This window comes from Pleurodeles waltl, chromosome 3_1 (genome assembly GCF_031143425.1).
Source record: "Pleurodeles waltl isolate 20211129_DDA chromosome 3_1, aPleWal1.hap1.20221129, whole genome shotgun sequence".
In the NCBI taxonomy this organism is placed as follows: Eukaryota; Metazoa; Chordata; class Amphibia; order Caudata; family Salamandridae; genus Pleurodeles; species Pleurodeles waltl.
Genome location: NC_090440.1, coordinates 250,550,178 through 250,572,556, shown reverse-complemented (window position 1 = coordinate 250,572,556; position 22,379 = coordinate 250,550,178). Strand labels below are relative to the sequence as shown.

General features: G+C 46.4%; 1 protein-coding gene across 2 annotated transcripts in view; it reads right to left on the bottom strand.

Moving 5' to 3' along the window:
- SHF (Src homology 2 domain containing F) overlaps nucleotides 1–22,379 on the bottom strand; it is a 332,461-nt gene that overhangs the window by 43,169 nt on the left and 266,913 nt on the right. For both annotated transcript variants that reach the window (XM_069222334.1, XM_069222335.1), the window contains one exon: nucleotides 17,473–17,592. In XM_069222334.1, the coding sequence (XP_069078435.1) occupies nucleotides 17,473–17,592 (120 nt within the window). The remainder of the gene's footprint in view (nucleotides 1–17,472; nucleotides 17,593–22,379) is intronic.

Sequence of the window (22,379 nt, the reverse complement as noted above, 5' to 3'; positions counted from 1 at the left end):
AAGTATCCAAGGTTACTTTCAGTAACTCAAATGGGGACTTCTCCAAATAAGTTGATTGCAGCAAGGAGGATCGCAGGATGGGTGATATGGGCAAAGTATATTCTGGTCTCTTGGGACAGGGAAGTTAATTTGCACATCAGTCTGAGTAAAAAGGATGATGGGCAGATCTGAAGAGAATCTTTAATCTTTGATGCAGATATTAAAGCAGAAAGGGTTAGGTAGAGGGTGTTGATGTACTCTGCATTTAAAAGGGCTTGTGGACAGTTATTGAACCTTGACTTTTGGTTGTGCCCTGCGAGGGAGGATTTGAACCATTCAAGAGAGTCGTGGGAGAGATTCACCACTCATTGGTGGTGGTTGTTGAAGTCAACCATATCAAAAGCAGAGGTGAAGTCGATAATGATCAACTTGCTGACAAAAGCATGGTCAGCAGCTTCAAGAAATTTCAATTTGTTAATCAAACGCATTAGTTAATTAAAACCATACATGCAAGATAAAACAGTTTGTAACAGCAACAAAAAAAATTCTAAAGGATTTAAAGTGAGGAAAAAAAAGTCTGGCGCAATAGAATTCAACAGACAAAGGGGGAAAAGACCAAACGCATGGACAGGTTATAAAATATGTGGGAGGTTTCTAAGAGGAGTAAGTTCACAAACTAAGAGGCACATTTTGTGATGACTGCAATGTCCATGTCCTAACAATTTACTGTACCGGGACGAAAGCTGTACAAGGGCTCTACACCAATATCACTCATACTATTTGATGTGCTTGTTGCCTCGAAACAAGGCAATAATATAATTGGCTAACGAACAATTAAAATGCTGGTGTCAAAAAACAGTGTCAAAGAGCGAATTTGTCCAAGTCCAATTTTAACTCTTCAAAGTGTTAAATCAGTATGGATCCCTTATGTCTGACTGTCCGGTTTCAAGTATTATCTGGTGAAACCTCCCTAGGCATTCTTTCTGCGATACTCAAATTTCACATATGACACGTACAGGGGTAAATGTTGTACTGGTTGTCATGCCATCATCTCTTAGCTACATGAACGAAATCATAACTGATTAAAAAGTGGTTTGAGAAGAGCATGCCTTTCCTTCTCTAGCATTGGGCGTATAGACACTCTGTGAATCATGGACTCCTCAGAGGTATTGCGTGCCTCAAGTAGGCCAGACTAGATATTGTGCAGTCTTATGACCGTGAAGTGTCTGTGGCAGAAACTAGACTAGTTTGTGTCCAAGATATTGTGGATTTGGCAAGTGGAATGAGCTGCGGGGGGCCTGGCTCGTAATCGATGGCTTAGGATGTGGAGCAAAATGCTCCCTGCCAAACTTCGCCATCCAGGCACACTACGCAACGATCCTGCCCAGACGGGTCCAGAGAAGGACGGTGCATGCCCCAGAGGCCGAGGGGTGCCCTATTGACATACAATTGGGGGCCCCAGTGAGGTTTTCTCTCCCATGAACGGATGGAGCAGTTGGCCAAAGTGGCATCCCTACATACCTCCTGCTGGGGGAGCACAGGCTGACCTCTCTAGCCTACGGAGGGCCCGGAGAGGGATCTAGAGACCTGAGAACATGAGACCTGGCGAGGCCTGGTGTTCTGACTCCAAACCCAGGCAGCTACATTGCTGTGAGACTGGCATTGTATTCACAGTGGCAGCAGGCAGACGAGGAGGGGGCATGGCCTAACAGCACAAACAGAAAACACCTAGCAGAGAGGTGATCGCAATGGAGAAGGCAGGGAGCCAAATTTCAGCCCTGGGGGTGCTAGTGAGAAGGCAACTGGGCATACTCACCTGACAAGCCTTGTACTGGGCCTGGCTGGAGAGTCCTGGGCATCATGGACTCTGGAAGGGCATTCCTGCCCCACCAGGCCTACGAGACAAGCGAGTTACCACTTAATGAGCCTGCGACACAAATCTGCAGGAGGCTACTATAACTGCCTGGCTAGGTAAAAAATAATAATAGGTGGCCTGGCCTACAGAGGAGCAGGTACTGTTGGAAGGACCCAAGCACAAAGGCGGCACCTCTGAGACACTGGTGAGCACTGCAGCCAGAAGCGAGAGGCCCACCTCGGAGAACAGACAAATCGCTGGCCAACTCGGACTCCTTGTTGTTGCATAGTAGAAAGACAGGAGACATGGTCTTGGGGGTTCTCACCAGTGCAGACTTGCCGCTGATCCAAGAGCATCTCCCCCTCTATAACACCAGGGATCTAGCAGAGGTGAGTGGGTGTCGCAGGCACTTAGAGAATTGTGCAGGGGTGACCAAAACCCATGAGCCCAATACTAGACCAGACCCTGGACCACTAATGGCATGAATAACCTGAACTCAACACCCTCTACATCTAGGGAGATCCTATTCTGCCTAGAACTACCATGGGCAAAATCCAGAAGAAAAACAAAATGTCCCTGCCCCTGCTGAGTCTTAAACTTTACAGACGCTACAGGCACTGTAATGGAGAAAAGACTGGAACACCCTCCAGAGAGACAAAGGAAACCCACACTAGACACCATACTTCAAGCCATAGCCATTGCATGCAAAGCTCTGGAGCTTAAGATTGGCACAGTGGCAGAAAATATTTCGGAAGTCTGTGGGGTGACCACAGATGGCTAACTGAATGTACCACGGCCACGGAAAGAACACTCGAAGAAATGACACCAGCACTGCACTCAATGACGGAGTGTCAGACACAAATAGAGGGCAAATTGCAAACACTGGACAACAGAGAAGAAGATGTGGAAAAATAGAGCCCAGGGGAACAACATCTGCATAGTGGGACTACCAGAGCATATAGAAGGCACTGCCAGCAACATTGTCACCTTCCTGGAGACTTGGCTCAGGGACACTGTAGCTCCAGTGGGCCTCTCTGCCTACTTTGCTTTGGAGAGAGCCCACAGAGGGCTGGAGCACCCCCCACTGCCAGGTGCTCCCCTCAGACCTGTAGGGGCCAGATTACTTCCCTTTAATGATAGAGACTATATACTGCATAAGAATTGGCAGAGAAGAGACATTATTGTGGAGAACCAGAAGATCATGATCTTCCCGGACTTTTCCAGAAAGGTGCAACACCATCGGTCTTTCTGGACACCAAAAAGTGCTTGAGAGCACGAGGAATACATGCGCAATGCTCTTGCCTGCTCGTCTCAGATTTGTGCACAAAAGAGCAACACTGTTTATTTTGACCTCTGCCCCAAAGGTCTGGGACTGGCTTGACACTCTCCCACATCAAGAAGGAGAATCCTAGAAAGCTGGAGACAGAGTAACACATGGCTCATCAAAATGGAAACCAAAAAGGAACATCAAGACGACTTCCACATGATCTCAGACACTGCATGAACAGCGGAGAGCAGCAGAGGTAGTGGCGGAGATGAGCAGAGCAGACTCGGGCCCCTCCTCGGAGATGAGGGAAGAGGAGATAGGGGAGATCAACTGATCAAATATCTGTCTCCTCCAGAAGCACTGGGGATATGCTGCTGATAGTGACTTCTGGGACCTCAGACAGCGACATTTGAGCATTAGAATATTACTAGTGACTAGAGTGCGATGTGGACTTATCTGACATGCGCCTAATCTGTACTACGAGTGGGACGGGCAGGTAAGATACACCTTGAAAGTGAACAGTACCTGGATGGCTTGACGTGAAGCCAGGAGGTGCTGTGACAAGCACACTCTTTCCTCAGTGTTAAAGTGGGTGAGAGAAGAAAGTATGCAAGTTGTTGACTGTAATGTATGTTTGGATTGATAGATGCTCCTCTTGTTCTGGGGTTGGGTAGTTGACTATTCTTTGTTTATGTGTTGGGAGAGATTAGTTGGCGTGACCCTGCCTACCTGCTGGACTATAGTCCTAGTTTGCCCTGCCCCCCCAACCTGGTTGCTAGCCCTGACGTTACTACTAAGAGAGATGGCGAAGGACAGTAATTGCGTTGCATGGCGTCCACCCTAACCTACAGTCTAATTAGTTGGAATGCCAGGGGGCTAAACAATATGACTAAACGATATACGGTACACACTTATTTAAAAAGATGAAGGGTTCACATTGCAATATTACAGGATACCCACCTCACCTTGGTGAAAAGAGAAGTCATACAGAAGAGAGAGAGGGGTCAGGTCTATGGAACTACATTCTCTGCATTTGCAAGGGGAGTTCTTATCTGAGTTAGACTGGGGGTCCCATTCCAGTTGACCAGGGTGGTGCTTGATCCTGAGGGTAGGCACGTGCTAGTATTGGGTCGACTAGTGGGTTGCAATTTAACACTAGTGGGGGTATATGCACCCAATACTGATCAAGCAAACTTCCTTGACCCCCTATCTGGCACCCTAGCACCCTATGCATTTGGCCTCTTTCTGCTGGGAGGGAACTACAACTGTGTGACAGACCCAGTACTGGATAGATCTCACCCACCATTGAAAGACTTTCCGACATATCACATGGCCCGAGCTTTTAGGACATGGCAACAAAGCTTGGGATAAGGGATTACTCCTGTTACTCAGGCTTACGCGATCTTCATGTGCACCTAAAACACTTTCTTGGGTTCCACCGAGATCCAGGAGTGGGTTCAGCCTGTGGAATATTTATGTCAGACGATATTCAGACAACAACCAGTTGCTGCTTTCACTAGAGTGGCACAGGACTGACCGAAAATCCCAGATTGGTGACTCCTGGTGGAAACAGTGGAGGACCCTGTATTCCGTCAAACTATAGCAAATGGCATTAGTGAATACTTTGAAGCGAAGGCTGGCATGGCCTCCTCTCCACTAGTAGAGTGGGATGACTAAGACCTTCAAATTAGAGGTCAGTGCATAGTGGAGGTAGTGGGAGTGGGACAAACTGATGAAAGAAAATGAGACAGGAGTGAAAACCTTAAAAAAGGAAAGACGTGGAAACCCAGATATCGCACAATGATTATTGGAGGCCAGGAAACAACAAGCAATGCACACAGAAAAACTACACTGCTATGACTACCGGACATATACAACTCTGGCCCACATGGTTACGCTACTGGCGTGGCTTGCAAATCCCACGTCCAAAGGCTCCTCAAATCTTGAAATAGAGTCAGGCTCCAGAAACAGACTATACACCCAAGCTGAAATAAATACCAGGTTCATTTAATATTATACTGCATTTAATCACCCCCCCTCCTGCAAATATTGCCCCCTTGGCAGATGGAGGCTCTTGCCTGTGCTGCTACCCTCCCGATGCTAACGTGGCCAAAAGCAGACACCCTGGGAGAAGACTTAACCATACAAGAAGTGAGAAGGGGCTTTAACAAATATGGCTAGAGGCGAAGTCACAGGGACACCATGGGTTCCCAGAAGGATTTTATGCTGCATACGAGGAAACCCTCGCACCCCATCTGGTTGCCCTGTATGCAGAAGTATGTGAATCGGGACACCTTCCCAATTCCACCAGGGAAGCAGTGATTATACCACTACTTAATCCTGACTGTTCTGCCAATGATGTAAGAGCATACCACCCTCTTTCCATGCTAAATGTGGACTACAAAATTCTTAGTCGCATACGGGTGTCCCGTCTGCGGCCCATGATGCCCAAGCTAAATCATCCTGACCAAGCAGGGTTCATCCCAAAGCACAACAGAGCCATGAATAACCGCAGACTCCTTACAATACTGACGGAGGAGAGCCTAGAAAACAAAAAGCTGTGAAAGTGGAGATCGATATCGAGAAGACTTTGATAGCCTCCCATGGGATATTCTGTACCTGACCATGCATAAGATGGGTTCCTCCAATGGACCAAGCTGCTATACACTGCCGCCACGGCAAGGGTCCAAACCAGCAGAACAATCTCTGACTTCTACCAAGAGGGACGGGGAATGAGACAGCGTTGCTCCCTGTCCCCGCTGCTATTTGCCCTGGCCACCGAACCATTGGGCAGCATATTACGGGCAGGAACAACATTTAGGGGCCTAGAGATGGGGGAAAAAGTAGCAAAGAGTCTCTCTCTACGCGGATGATATGCGGCTGTATTTTTGCACAGAGTGGAAGAGGACCCACCTGAGATGATGGCCTTACTAGAGGACTTTGGCAAAGTCTCTGGTCTGATAATAAACTGGCAGAAGTAAAGATTGCTCCTGCTATGTTGAGATACCCCTGCCCATCCCATATCCTACCACCTCCCAATATAGAACCCCCACTGTCTTATTTGGGAAGGATTCTGTTTGAAATACTTCACAGTCCAGATATACCAGGGCCCACAGGACAATTTAGAGGGAATACTGGTGCAGCCATCAGGAGCTTTCGGGCCAGCACTGCATTCTGGAAAACGCCACACTTATCAGGAGCTGGCAGGATAGCCTTAGCGAACATGGTGAGACTTCCCCCTTTACTTTACTTCTTATCTACCTACCAATAGTCATACCCCGTAAAGTTTTCAATGAGTTACAAATGCTACTAACAGACATGATTTGGGGAGCAGGTAGATGCTGAGTGGCACTTGCCAAGTTACAGCATCTAACTACAGGCGGTGGACTAGCTGCTCCAGATTTTGAGGGAAATTATTTGGTAGCACAGCTTCAGTGGCTCACCCAGTGGATCATGTCCTGGTAGCACTCAGATGGGGTCACAAACAAAATAACTCCTAGTTGCTCTCTACTGCTACAAATCATTTGAAACCTGGGGGATGAATCCAGGAGAACACTGACTTTGCAGGTGACAGACTACTGCTGGTGCCGTGCCCTGCAACGCACTCACACTAGCAGATCGTATTCTCCAGATATTCCGCTACAATGCTTTGAGCAATTAATAGTGAGAGATGCGCTGTGGAGATGGGCAGGATGGAACCTGGCTGGGGTCACCTGACTAGGAGATCTCTACAGGGATGGGGTATTACTATAATTTGAGGTATTTTCTACAAGATTTGAGATCCCAAGCCGTCAGTTCCTACAACACTGCATGGTAACTGTTGCAAAGCACGCCTGCTGGGGAGTAGCATCAGATGAACTGCCCTCTTCCGAAAGTGATAGTCTAATATGTACCTCGACTGGACGAGTGAACATGGTGACTTGCCTATAAAAGGCCCTGAGATCCGGGATCATGAAGCCCCTACAGGAGCTAAAAGAGAAATAGGAGAGGGACCTTGGGTTCGTGATCATGGAGGATCAGTGGGCAGCAATCAGAGGTGAAATCCAAAATGTCTAGGAACGCAAGGTTTAAGCTGATTAACTTCTATATTCTGCATAGGGCCTACCCCAGGGAAGATTGTGAGACTTTACAGCAGCATCAGCAGCATGTCCCAAATGCAGGATATAGGGAGACAAATTGCTCCACATGGTGTGGGATTGCTCGGCCTTGGCTGAGTGGTGGAAGGGAGCGGCGGGGAATACAAAAAAAAGTCACTGGTAGAGTCATTCCTTGCAAGCCCCTGGAGTGCCTCTTGGGAGGGTATCCTCGACCACATAATCGCAAAGTCACCACTAGATTTATGGACATTGCCTTGGTTCTGGCAAGAAGTGAAATAACTATGCACTGGAAAGATCCAAGAGGGCATGCTCTGGTTTAATGGAGAAGAGAACTTCTCTGATGGACAGACTACGAAAGTGCAGTACTCTTCCAGGAAGAAAAAAGTGGGCAGGAATCGCTTGACAAGGCCAAAACCTGGGACCTCTTAGCAGACTGCCTGAGACAATACAACTTACATACCCCTGGAAGATCCCAACCCACTGTGACTGACTACGAAATGGAATAGGAATAACAGATCTGTCTCACTGCTCTATTTGAGCGATGCTCAGAAAAAGGTAGTATGCGAGGGAGGCTGGGAGGAGGGGCTCAGTGGACACACTAACCATACATTGTGAATAAGGGTAGTAGGGGTGCGCACGGGGGGTTAGTGGGAGTAGGGAGAGAATCTGTACTGAGTAGAAGGACACTGGGCCATAGTGACTCTTTAAAGATAATTTAGTGCTGATACTATATTTCTGAGATCATAGCTGGTTTGAGCGTACTACTGCTAATACATGCATGTATTCCTAGTGAGATGTCAAATGGACCCATTGAGTTGTTTGCACTCTTAAAAAAAACAACTGAATAAAGTTTGTTTAAAAAAAGCTATGGGCCTCGATATATTTTAAATCAAGGAATCAAAATGATCTCACTGTACCTGCATTTAAGGTTCCTTTGGTAGTGGGCCTGCACCCAGCAACAAAAGAAAATCGTCAACAGAGGGGCATTTAACAACCAATGAACAGATATGTTGCTCACTTACTCAACCCTATATGCTATATATAATCACTAATGAAACATCCTAACAAATCAATTGAATGAAAATGCATATCAATCTCTCCAAGCTATTTTAGTTATAAAACTCTTTAGTATTCAACATAATAATCAATATAGGTCATGTATAGAACTTAAACATAAAAATGTAATTCTAAACAAATTATGAGGTTCCAATAAAAAAAATAGACATTTCTATCTAGTGCTTACAATCCTACTCACATCTTACAGCTAGACTCATATCATAAAATATATTCTATTCGCCTAACATCACAGCACAAGATGAGGAATCTGCCCTTAGATGCAACCATCCGAAATTACTGTGATAAGTAAAAGAAAAAGTAAATAGAACCAAGCGACTGCATGTAGAATGTCTTTGCAAGAGGTTCACTGGGTGGTTCAAATGATCTGGCCTGCCACACTTCTTGCTCCACAAGGCGCATGAGTTGAAGGGTTCAATAAAAATTAACAAAAATGTACAGATGCATATTATTTGAGTTGAACACTGAGTGATGACCGTGACAGACTGTGTGATCTTGTATGTCATATCTGCTTAATCTAGGATTTCATTGAAATTATTTCCCTGCAGGTTGGAGGGAAAAGGTTAGGAAGAACCACTTTATGCTAGAAAAGCATAATGCGTCCATTACTTACCGGTAATGGCATTATTCCTAGTCCTACTCCCTTGCCTTCCTATCCACACCAATGAAGCATCTTGCCTCCTCTAGATCACTCCCTTACCCTTTAAAAAGTCCCCACGCCCCCAACACCTCCTGTACAGAAACAAGCAAAAAACAGCAACTCAGGCATCCCATACCTGGAGTAGGGAGTAGGGCTAGGAGTAATGCCATTACCGGTAAGTAATGGATGCATTACCCCCCGTCCCTCCCTCGCCTTCCTTTCTACCCCAATGAGATGTAGCAAGAGAAACACAGGAGACGGACACTGAGTTGCAACATATTTAATCACAACAAAACAGGACCACAGAAAGGAACACCCCTATTACATCATAGAGGACAACACACGGTGACCCAATACAGACACACCCCAATTCCGCAATTCTGTAATGACTAACAAAATTGGATGGAGAGGCCCATGTAGCTGCCCTGCAAATTTCCACCACAGAAGTGCCCTGTAACTCAGCCACCATATCAGCCATACCGTGAGTAGAACGCCCGTGGACCTCCGGAGGAGGCACAACCCCCTCCAAAGAATATGCCAGCAAAACCATAGAGCAGACCCAGTGACTCAAAGAAGCAGTGGACGGTTTCTCCCCCTTCTGAGCCGGTCCAAAATTAACAAACAACGAATCACCTTTCCAGAAACCTACCTCAAGTATTCCAACAATGCCATACGCACATTCAAAGAATGCAACCAAACCTCCTCAGCGGAGGAAGGGGAGGGACAAAAAGCAGGCAGAACAACCTCCTGACTAGCATGGAAAGAGGAATTCACTGTTGGAACAAAAGAGGGAACTGGCACAAGAACAACCCGATCCGGACAAACCTTGAAAAAAGGAAAGGTGCAGGCCAATGCCCCCAACTCTCCCAAATGCCAGACGCAGTGACGGCCACCAGTAAAAAAGTCATCAACGTCAGATGACGCAAATCACAGGCTCCTGAGGCTCAAAAGGAGGACCAGACGAGACCTCCAACACCAACAAAAAATCCCAGGAAGGAAAGGAACGCACCGGACGAGGAAACAAGTTAAGCAGGCCCTGAATAAATGTAGCCATCAAATGACCCTCATCAGAAAGATTATGCCAAGGACCCCAAAAAGCCTGAATAGCTGGCCACTGCACCCGCAGAGTAGCAACAGACAAACCCAACTGAGCCCCATCCTGCAAAAACTGCATCACCTCAAACAGAGATGCCATCATAGGATCCATCAGGTGATGCAAACACCAAGTAGAAAATACCTTCCACTGACGATCATAGGAAGGCAATGTGGAATGTCGCAGGAAGGCCAGCAAAGTCTAAGGCAAAGGATCAAGAACCAACAACCCCGTCAACCCCCACCGTTCAACTTCCAAGCCGTCAAGTGCAACCACCCCAATGACCCAATAGGGAGGCAAGGAAATGATAGAAGAGAGGGAGAGTCCACATTTGACCTGAGACCATCACCCGGAGCAACGGAAACCAATTTGCCCGCAGCCAATGAGGTGCGAGCAAGAGAACCCTCATCCTCAGCAGACGCACCCATACCAGAAAAGCACAGATCAACTGGAAGGGTGGGAATGCATAAAGAAGACCCTGAGGCCAAGGACACGACATCACATTCACTGCCCAAGCCTGGGAGCAAAAGCGACTCACCTTCGAATTCTCTGGGGAGGCAAACAAATCCATCAATGGAAGACCCCACAAGTGAACCAGACAATGGAACAGAGACAACCAGAGGGAAAAACTTGGGATGAAGGAATGACCCTGCTCATGTGATCCGCCCAAACATTGATCACCCCTTGAATGTACGTGGCCCGAAGAGACAGAACCCAATCCTGAGCCCAAACTAAAATGTCCCTCGCAATCTAAAACAGAGACCAAGACCTTGTCCCACCCTGCCTGTTGACGTAAGACTTGGAGACCAAGTTGTCCATCGAGGAACTGCTGTGCCTCGCAGGGACACTTGAAAATGCACCAGAGCCAGAAGAACCGCCCTCAACTCCCTCTAAACCAAGGGCCAGACCGACTCCCAAAGAGACCAAAACCCCTGGACCTGCTATGACCGCAGCCACACGCCCCATCTGGAGAAACTGGCATTGGTCGTTACTACAACAGGCACCGAAGGAGCCAAAGGCACCCCCAGCTGAAGATGAGCTGGCACCAGCCACCAACCCAACTCCCTGCGAATGAACCCCGACACAGGAATCCTCGCCTGAAGAGAGCCTGGAGCCGGAGACCAATGGGAGAGAAACTAGTTTACCAGGCAAAGAAGATGAAACTGTGACTAAGACACCAGAAAAATCACTTAAGCCAAGTGACCCTGAAGACAAAACAACTGAAGAGCCCTGGGAGCCCTCTGCGACAAGACCGTAATCACCTGAGCCTGGAGGCCCAACAGTTGCTTCTCTGACATTCACAAACCCCTGAGGAGTCAGAAATCGGGTCCGATGGGAAGGGACCAAATCTGACAGCCGCCTTCTTCCCCAGATCTGCTTTCCACATCCGCAACCAGAACGACCTTTGGGCCCAAATCAATGCCCCAGATGCCAGGCCGAAGTGCGGACCACATCAGAAGACATTTCAGCCAGTAACCTGGCCTGTTGCTCCATAACCGCCAGCAGCTCCGAACATTCAGAGCCCTCCTGCACAGCCACCGCAAGTTTGTCAAGGTACTGAACCAAAGATTGGGCAGAATATGCAGAGAAAATACCAGACCTGAGCCCCAAATACTCAGCAGCAAAGGCCCTCTTCAGACCCGAATCCACCTTCCTGTCAGTGGCATCAGCAGGAACACAGTCCTCAGGATTGACCGCAGTCTTGCCAATCAAAGTAGCCAAAATGGAATCCAGCTTAACGGAAGGAGATAACACCTCCTCCTTCTCCAGCAAGGAGACTTTCTTAAGAAAAAGAGGAACCTGGGATTTGTCCACCTCCTTCCACTCATGGAAAACCTAATCCGTAACCGGACCCTGGAAAGGCATGGCAAACCGAGAAGGCGTAACATACTACAGAAACAAGTGGGAATCAGCCCCAGGAGGGTGAAAAACAGGAAAACCCAAATTGTCACGAACATGGGCCAGAACATCCCACATCGCCTCCCTGGAGACATACTTCCCACCAGAAGACTTAGAAGGAGCAGCATCATCCGAGGAAAAGGATCCCTCCGCCGCTCCTGAGGGACGGGAGGCAGAACATCATCCAGGTCAGGGAGTCCCAGCCTGGAGGGCCTTAGACACAGCCACTTCAATCATGTCCTGAACCTCCTCCCTGGACATGAGAGGAGCATGAACCCCCAGCGCAACTTGGCGTCCACGAGTTGGCGGAATGGAAACCGCGAAATCCTCCCCCTCCGAAGAAGAAGAAACAATCCGGCATTGTTTAGTATGACCCTGCACCGACATGATCCAAGGAGAAATGCAGACCAAAGAAAAAACAACAACAGTCAGCTAAATAGGGGAGAATCTCCTTCCAACCCCACAAGCAGCAACTAAAAATGCTGCACCAATCAACAAAAAAAGAAAGAAAAACGCGGGCAGATCATCCCACTCTACAGTAGTCAGGAAGAGGACAGGACCGGTGAACCAGCCCAGCAAACACGAGGTGAAGACCCGGAAGAGCAGCCCCAGCCACCAGAGAAGCAGCTCCCCTAAGGCAGCCCAGCATCCCTCCAGGAAGACGCCACTGCCTGGAACACACCGCAAGGAGCACCGCACCCGCTGAGAGGCAAACACTAAGCCCCTCCAGGCCCCACCGTGGAGGAGAAAGGAAAGGTAAGTCTAGCGGGCTAGACAAAAAAAAAAAAAAAAAAAAACAGGAGGTGTTGAGGGCGGGGGGACTTTTTAAAGGGGAAGGGAGGGGTCTAGGGGAGGCAAGGAGTCTCACTGGTGTGGAAAGGAAGGTGAGGGAGGGAGGGGAGGTAATAGGAGTATTCATTCAACAGCCGTCCAGAGAAACACCAGACTGTACTGGAAGGGGAGAAGAAGTCATGCTACTAGTGTAGAACAGAGTAATAACTACCACGAGTCATAAATTATGATGTCCTAGGAGACCACATGACAATTATAAGAGTTGAGAAACTTACAATTAACATTTTAACCAAAAGGTGAGCGAAATAATTTTCTTGTTGGATTCTATACCAATAAAACACACGTTCAGATCACATTTCAGTAAGACATTTGGGAAGTATACAAACGTAGAATGATTTACTTTGTAAATTTAGAAAAACCTATTACCGGGAGAACGTTGTAGGGAATGGGGAATATGTTAACTGGCAGGTGAGTATGGATTTCTTAATCTAAATATGAGTATACTATTGCAGGGATGTTGAGGCAATGGTTAATGTATAGGGGAAATTTGACCCATTTATTCAATGAAGCAAGACTATGTTCACATTATTGTTGTTGTAATTGTAAGCAAGTGATTAACTCTTCTACACTTCTGTCACTAAGAAAGTTTCTTTACAGTATTCTAGGACAAACATAACGTTTACAACAATTTACTCTACCCAAGCATGCCCTGTATCAGGGATCGTCAAGGTTGGGATCTAGAACTCGCCATTTAATGTATTTTTCTTCGTTCTGAATCTACAAATAATATATTTAGCACAATGTAAACCAATCGAGAAATTGTCCCTGTCCATGCTTGACCACGTTTCTGTTTTTTACTGCTAGAAGGCGTGATGCATGCGCACAGAGAGATGGGTTGAACAGCGGCCTAAGATTTTCTCTAGCTTTCTTGCGTAGATGCTTGCTGTAAGACAGATGCATGCACAAGACCTACTATTCAAATAAAATGTAAATTATGTATAGCTTAGCTTCTGTAAGTTTAGTTATCTATAGTTGGCAGTGTGACAAACAGTGTTGGAACATTGCATCCACTGTCACTTGTCTATAGATGGCACTTCCAGGATTTGTTTTATTTTGTCTTGATCGTGTGAGCACCAAGACTCCTTGATATCACTTACTTACCACCTCTGGGAAGAAGCTATCACATGAACAGCTTATGGGAACATAAACGGGATGTATGAATGACAACAAGGCATAGATTATCCTCCACAGGTTTTTCCATGTGACCACGGAATAATGTCCTGGTAATAGTGGGCACACAGAGGAGGTATGAGAACAGGTGCAGTTAAAGACGCCATCCAGTGTAGTGAAAAAACTGTTCTCTCTGCTGAGTCCTACAATTCCAGCAATCACTAACAATACGTTCCTTTGATTGATGATGTCTGCTTGAGTTGATTCCTACTGTGCCATGACGCAACAGTTGAGTTGTGCATTGCTGACTGCTACACATCCTGGATACAACCTAGGGATTATTAAGACACTGCTATTTACAACTTTCCTCTCTCTGGCCTAGCGACTATTTCACGCAAGTGCCTGAGATGGGGATAGAGGAGAATTTTTGTGATGCAGGAACGGAGAAAGAAACATTTGTCACTTGAGCGATGTTAGTTGTTTTCTACCAGTCAGGTCATGGAGTTTCTGCTTTTTGGATCTGAGGGGAATGTCTCTAGGCCCTTTCCCTCTAACTCAGATCATGAGTATAGGTAATCTGCGGCTTCTCTATCTCGCCGATTGGAGTCCAGTGTGGGGCCCTTTTTGAGCATAGATTTATTTGTGGTTAGTTTGCGTATGACATATCATTGCTAACATCAGAGGCAATTACATTTCATGTTGGATGCTTGCAAGACAATACTTCCACAAGCATGGATACCAAACTTCCAACCTCCCCATACTGGGTGTTTTCTAATACAACCCGGGGGTAATGTTATTACTAGTTCTGGAGGCAACAGATTGTGATTATTGTGTTTTTTTTTTGTTGTTTTTTTTTTTAAAGCCCTACCATCGTGGGCTATCAAACCATCTTACATTTGAGGCCAGGTGCTGGAGGAAAGCTATAGGAGAGTTCCAGTGCACAGCCTAAAAAGCCAATTATCTATTTGCTGCACATCGCTCTGGGGCTGCAGGCAGTTTATTAATAAGAGAAACCTACTGATTCTGACGTGTGCGAACACTGCATTAGGCCTGTGCTCTGGGAATAGTCCAATGGGGATAGGTGCACCGTGCAAACATCATGCATTTGGCTCTGGTGGTGGAAACGCTTTGTTTATTTATTCATTTATCTGCAAAGAGCACGGTAAATTTAGGGCATCATGGCACTAACAACAACAACAACAAAAAAAAAAAACAAAAAAAAAAAACGAAAACTAACTATGGGCAGGGCGAGAAGCAAAAAAAAAAAACACAGGTGGGTTTTGACTGTGTTCTTAACCAGGAAATTAGTGGTCAGGCAAATTTCAAAAGGGAGGGCATTCAAAAGTCTGGGTCCCATAATCCTGAAGGATTTGTCTCTGTAGTTCTGCTTTGTGTGTCAGGAAACAGTGAGCTGAGTGGTTCTAGAGTGCAGTGATCTCGATGGAGTGTATGAAGAGACCAGATTATAAAGCAGCCTTGGACCAGAAAGATGGAGGCTTTGTCTACGAGACACAACACCTTTAACTGGATTTGGCACCAATGGAGGGCAACAGAGTGTCACGGACACATGGCTTAATTGCCAAAGACCACATATCCGCTGGACTGCTATGTTCTGTATGTTTTGCAGCTGGCTGATCCTCAAAGCCAGGTGCCTCAGATAAATGGCATTACAATAAATGAAACAGAACACCACCTAAGTGGGTAAGTTTAGTATCGTTGGCATATGGTAGTACTTAGAAGCCAAAACTCCTGATGAAGTCTTCGAGGGACGGCACATAGATTATAAATAAAAAGGATGAAGAAGCTGAACCCCGGGGAGAGGGGGAGTCACCCTGATTGAGAGAGTAAGTTTGAATGCCAGAAGCTCTCTGGAATGTGCAGACACGTTACATCAGAATCTGCATGAGGGACGCATGTAAGCAAGGCAAGCACTCTGCCTCTGCCTCTGACGTATGCAGATACACCTACAGTTTGGGATGTCTGTTAAATGAGAAAAGATGCTTCCACTGAGGGGTGGCAAGGTGCATGTTTTGCCAACAAAATAAACTTTTATTCATTAGCAAGCGGATGTTTGCTTTACCTACACGTTCTTCTGAGGCCTTGAAACTTTTGTACTGTACTTTAAAGAAGGCTATTTTTCAGTTCGATTTATTTGCCAGGAGAGTAATGTCGTCTGCTCCTCTAAACAATAAACTTACATTTTCTCTGTTTCAGGAAACGTTACATTGTGAACATAAAGTTTACATGAAAGTCATTTCTTACAAGGTTGATCAGACTTTTTACTTTAGTATAAAATTATTATATAGCCTCATCGGAAAAAGACACTCTTAATATGACTATATTTTAATTATAAAAACGTGGAATTGCTCAAGAATTCCAATCCAAACATTGTAATGTTGATCAATGCACAAGTTTGCTGCAATGTTGTAGCCTTTCAACATATTGCCTCATGACCCAGAGAGCACGCGGCCCTCCCAAAATTTCCACTGAGAAGCAGACTGTCACCTGAATACCTTAATGCTACTAACCACTGCCAGTCTGGTAGGAAATGTACAAGACACAATGGTCTCACAGTTGAAAACAATACAATCAATACAAATTAACAAGATGGTTATTTTAAACATTACTTGTAAGAAATCATATTAAGAACTTTTATTTAAAAAAAATGTTTACCTTGTGACGGGTGTGTAATGAGAAATGTATTCAGTGATCTCAAAGTGATACACAAGTGAACAATTTCAGTGATCAAAATTGTGCATCTTAAAAACAAGAACAACGCGGCTCATTTAAATACAATATAATTTATCTAGGGTCTGTAGTGGTAGTCAAAAACGTTTCAATCTCTCAAGAAGATGAGGGGGGCCATCATCAGGGCTCCCAAGATAAGGAGGAGCCAAAAACAAGGAGAATGAAGGTCAGCGAAGACTGAAAACTTCTATGGGGTACAAAGGTGGCTGTCCCTGAATACTGGTAGGTCCCACTTCAGTGAGGCTGTCAGATTTTCCAAAATAAATTTGATAACAGGTGGGAAATACAGCCGAATCCTTGATATCAGAGGTAATGTAGGGTTCCAAAAGTCATTACTGTACTCTCCAGGAAGAGAGAAAAAAAAGTCAGCCTATGTGTGCACTGTCGTGGCAGTGCGAGCACAAAATCCTTTGCCATTCTCAGAAAATAAAGGAGGATTCTCAAAGAATTGTCAGTAGATAACAGGTTTTCACTCCGGTTGGGCAAATACAATCTGTCATGGGCAAACATATATATTGCCTTTCATCTGCAACAGTCGAAGAGAACGAGTAGACGACTGAATACTCCCGCTCGGCAGGGCACACCTCAACCAGGGCTTCTCCCTTTTGAGTGCTACAGAAAATCATTGGCACTTATGCTATATCTGTGCAGTTTTGATTATCATCGTGCATAGATCTTATTTTCTTCCCAGCCCTTATTAGTAAAATTGGGTCTAACCAGCTCACACTCAACCGTTTCTGGGCAAAATTAAGTTGCCACCTTCACACATATGATTCTAGCTAGGAATTGGCCCTTCAAAACGTACCTCGGTTCTGCTTGTCACCAATGCAAACCTACTTTCTTTGCAAAGAAACTTACTTTAGGGACAGTGAGAAATCATTCTTGCTGGTCTCGCTGTTCCTAACCAGGTAACTGGCTTCTCGGCATAACCTCAGGAGGTTCTCAGCATCTGTTCGGCTGATGGCCCCATGGTACCAGCTAGAAGACAAAAAAAAGGCAAAGGAGGTTGCTCGTAAGAAGGACACTTACATCAATAAAACATTACAGGGAATACAAGTATAATTTGCTTTCCTTTGTAAACACCATACGACTATTTGCAACATATAGCTTCAAATCTAACATTTCATATTGAACAGAGTATTTTAAACCACAATTTCTTTTTCTTTTTTTTTATGTATTAAGTCCTTAACCGAGCAGGTGGCTATCTATTTCACACTCCTCCCCCCGACAGTGAAAAGGCATACTGAATGAGCACCCACCCAAGACCAATCTTCCTTAGATATCCTGTATACAGAATGCGAGTTTATATCTAGGTTAAGGGTAACAGACTATCTTGTCAAGGGAATGTGTCAAGTATGTGCCCACACAATCACCTCCAAAGTACATTACCAACCCCACCATACTTAGAAACTGTGATAAATAGCCATAGTGACATTGCTCAGGTAGGAACATCTGGAACTACTGAACATCCTTACTGTCATATCCAGCAACAAATGTGGTGACAAATACTGATGACACAACTGACACATCGTATTTATCAAGAGGAGGTTTAACACGGAGATTACAATAAATATTACCAATAAATAAAAACATGCAACTTCACGCTGAACATAAATGGGCACCAGACCACTGCACTTATCCCTTTAAAAAAACATGTACTCAGTAATACAAATCTTACATTAGACCTTAGATGGCACAGGCCTCTCCTCAAAACGGCTGGAAAAAAGAATCTGGTCTCCGGTTGATATCTGGAGATGCAGACAAGGGCGTTACCCCTTCGTCCCTTTCACCATGACGACTCGCTAAGTGAGACCCCTGTGCCTCCAGTCACAACCCTTTCCCACATTTAAAATTTCCTCCCTCACCCTTCTTACTTCCTGTTCCTTTTCTGTGCTTCCAATCTATGGTCAGACGCAGTGCGCCTTCTCCAGCGTTTTGTTGGGGCGCCTTCCTTACCACGCAGTGCTGGAAGCGGGAGCCAGCAGGGAGTATGGCGAGTGCAGGAAAAGATGTCTACCTACAGTGCCTTGTCCCATCACCCTTCATTTGTGCCTAGGCTAGAGGTCTGTGTGCTTGGCTCTGGTTGACTGGGGAGGCCGTATCTTGGCTGCCGGGGGAACCAGAGACGCCTTGGCAAACAGCAGCAGGGTGTATTGCTATGTGCTATATACAGTGACTTCGGCTTTATTTCTTGCCAGATTTGACATGTTTCCAATGGCTCAGCGCCCACTTTGCAGAGACTGCAGGTCTGGAGCAGTTTCTCGAGGGCCTGGTGAAGACTACTGAACAGCAGAGCCTCTCTGTTCCTCTTTGCGGTGCTGCAGGTTACGGGAGGCATGTGTTCAGCGTCCCTCTGGCTGCTGAACACCTTTGGAGGTTCCGAATGATGGGGCCTACCCCTGCACTCCCACGCTTCTGCATTATCTACTTGGGAAGTGCAGCAGTGGTGGCAGCATGTGGGGGTGTCCCGAGGGCAGCTAAGTTCCGGGAAGGGACACAGATCTGAGTGCCTTGGGCTGTTGCCGCCATTGTGGAGATCTTGGTGAAGTACAGGTTGCTCCCCCCGTGTCTCTGCTGTGTATGTGAAGAGAAGGTCACAAAGCAGTCTAGAGCTCTAGTTCAATGGTGCAAGTGTTTGTCTGTGGTGTCATCATTGCCTTCAGGACGGGTGTTCAGGTCCTGGCAAAAGGATTACGGCTTGCTTTACAATGAAGGACTCAGGTTCACAGTCTTGCGCAGTTGGTGTCACAGGCCCCTCTCATGCAAGGGTTCGAGTCTCCCCCTCCAGCGGCAAAGTGTCAGATGGTCATCCCTGAAGTCATGTCTGTGATGTTTTAATTTCCTGGATTATCAGTTGGACATTAGTATGTGGTCCTGAGACCCTAGTGTAGGTGCTTCACCTTCTATTTGCTGGCTATCGTATTTACTGATGGGAGGGAACAATACCATATCTCTGACTTTTTTACCATCGTGACGGCGGACACATTGAGATACTAGTCATGCTTGGAGAACATTAGCCAGCGACACCCTTCTCCTGGATTGATGTTTTGTGTGTTAAAGAGTTATTTGGGGCCTAATGAGAATGGACTTGCGCTCTTATTCTGAAGATTAAAAGGGGGAAAGAGTCTGCATGCGCTGATAGCTAATTATGATCCTTCTTATTGATTATTGGGCTCCAATTATGACATAATATTATGCTGTTTTCGGTTTGGTGTATGTATTTTGTGTTTCATGGCCTTCTAAAGTTCAGAAGGTAATTCAATTCTTTCAGCCAGTGTTGGATCTAAAGCAAGTCAACAAATTTGTGGCGTCCACACCTTTCAAGATGCTTTCCCCTTACACCTGCTCATTTTGTTGGTATCACTGGGCAGCTTCATGGCAGGAATCGGATTTTAGTATGCGTGTCCCCACATTTCTGTCTTAAGTTTCTGAGATTCTCTCTGGGGGAGGGAGGGCATACCATTTCCATGTCTGGGGTTTCCATTCAGTCTAAAGTCCGCTCCCCGAGTGTTGCCAATAGTTCTGGCTGTTCTGCTCCGTTCGACTGGCTTGATTTCTTTGATGCCTTCCTCCGGTCAGGGTGGGTGTGGCTTGGGGCTGAGGACTGGGTCACCCAGCTGGAGGCTTGCGGTGTCTTTCTGCGGGTGGGGTGAGAATGTCTGATTTGCTGGTTAGCGTGGCAGAACCTGATGCAAAGATCTGGCCTGGGACCAGGGTTCAATTCACACCTCAGTGGGTCTTGGGGTTATTGCCTTGGACCAGATAATTCTCGCCTTGGTGCCTAATCTAATTAATGGGTCCCACTCTAACTCTAGGCAATAGCTTGCATAATCTCCACAACGGCCCTCACAGCGCTTGGAAGCCTGGCTTCACCCTGGGGCTGTCCAGGAGTGGGTGCCTCACAGGGAAAAGCCAGGAGGGGTTCCACAGCGGTATGCGTACAGCGCCTTGAGACCCTAACGGGTGAGTACTGCGCTATACAAATGCAAAGTTTTTGCTAGAAGCATACAGCAAGCAGGCGAGGCTTTGCTTGGAGTGGAAAATTCAAATTACTTACAGCATTCTGTCTGCTGGTTTTCTCAGTCTGCTACTGTAGACATGTCAGCTGGTGATTGGCCAGGCAGGTTATGGGCCATTTTTATGGGTTGGTCTGTTTCATCTACAAGGATTTTCCTTCTTTCCTTATCTGCCTGATTGTTTTGTCAAGAATGGCATCTCTTTCCCTGACCTGTTTTCCAGTGTGGCCAGAGCTGGCTCTTCTGTCATCTCCTGGCTTATTAAGTGAATGCGAGGGAGTCTTAGCTGATCTGACTCAGGAACGTATTTGCCTTCTGAGCCCGGTTCTAGATGGTTCTGGGCATTTTGATATTGCCTGTCTTGAGGGTGTGAGTGATTTGTTCACATTTGACACTTGTTGTTGGCACCTGTTCGGGCAGGTGGCACCACAGTGTTCTTTGGCTGGTTCCTTCTGATGCACTATGGTGCAAATGTACAGGTTTTGTCCCGTCTTTGGCTTATAGTTTAGGAGATCTGAAGGGAGCTGGGAGCTCATGGCTTCCTACCTCCTGCAGGGGGTTTCCTTGTGCCCTCTGGATCCTATGATGTTCTCTATGTATCCTTGTGAGAGTGGTTGGGGGCCTGGTCTGGGGCTCTCTGGGTCTGAGACCTGTGGAGTGTCTTTTAGAGTGCTCGTTCTTCCATCTGGAGAGTACTGATGGTGACTCAGATGGTCCCCTTCTCTTTTATCCTGGGCTGGGGGCAATGTCTTCTTTATTCCACCAGACTTCTCCACTCCTGAGCCCTCGGTGAATCGGGAGGGACGGGAGCTCTGTCTTTGTTGGTAGTTGTGTATCAGATGTTCTGTGGGTTTGATCATATATATAGGGTCTCTCACGGCTGTCTTTCTTCATGGAGTTCTGCACTGTCAGGCCGATCGCCTGTTGCAGGGAGTATCTGTCCTCCCTGGATTTTGTTTGTCTTTCTTAACAGGTGTTTGTCTGGATGCGTCAGTTGTGGGGTCGCCCTTAAGTGGATCTATTCGTGAGTCATTTTGTTACTGCCTTCTCTGGTTTGTTTTTTCAAAGGATGGGAGGAGTCCACCTTGGGGTGTATGCCCTGTCGTCCTGGACCAAGGGGCCTGATGTTTGCTTTCCCTCTATGTCCTTTGGTCCTGAGGAATCTGATTTGGGTACAGACTAAGATGAATCTGGTTGTTCTGGTGGCTTCGGGATGGCCTCGCTCTTTCTGGTTTCCTCTTCTGCTGGACATGAAGATGGGACTGTAGTGGTGGCTTCCTTTGGTCCCATCGCACTTTCAGGCTTTATGTCTCTGGGTGTAGTCGCTGGTGAAACTCAAGATGCCGGCTTGGGGACTGCACTGAGGGGTGTAGCTGTGACTGGATCTCTAGCCTTGGGTGTCTTCTTCTGTTCAGGCACCAGTGGGAGATGTTTCAAGCTTGGTGGGGTCAGGTTAGTTTAGTTCCTTGTTCTGTTTCTCTTGCTCAGGTGTTTGGTTTTCTCGAGGATGGTTTTTAGTTGGGTCTTGGCCTTTCCACTATTATGGGTCAGTGGGCCACTGGGATGGTGCTCCAATCCCCTTGGAGTGGTCTGGTGGATGTCTTAGGTCTGGTCTCCAGGTTCTTTAAGGGATTTCTATTTTACATCAAGTCCTGCAGGTAGAGAGTTCTGCCCGCAGCTGGTATTTCAGGTTCTTAGTTATCCTCCATTTGGGCCACTGTCTTCTGTAGGGTTACATCCTTTGACCCT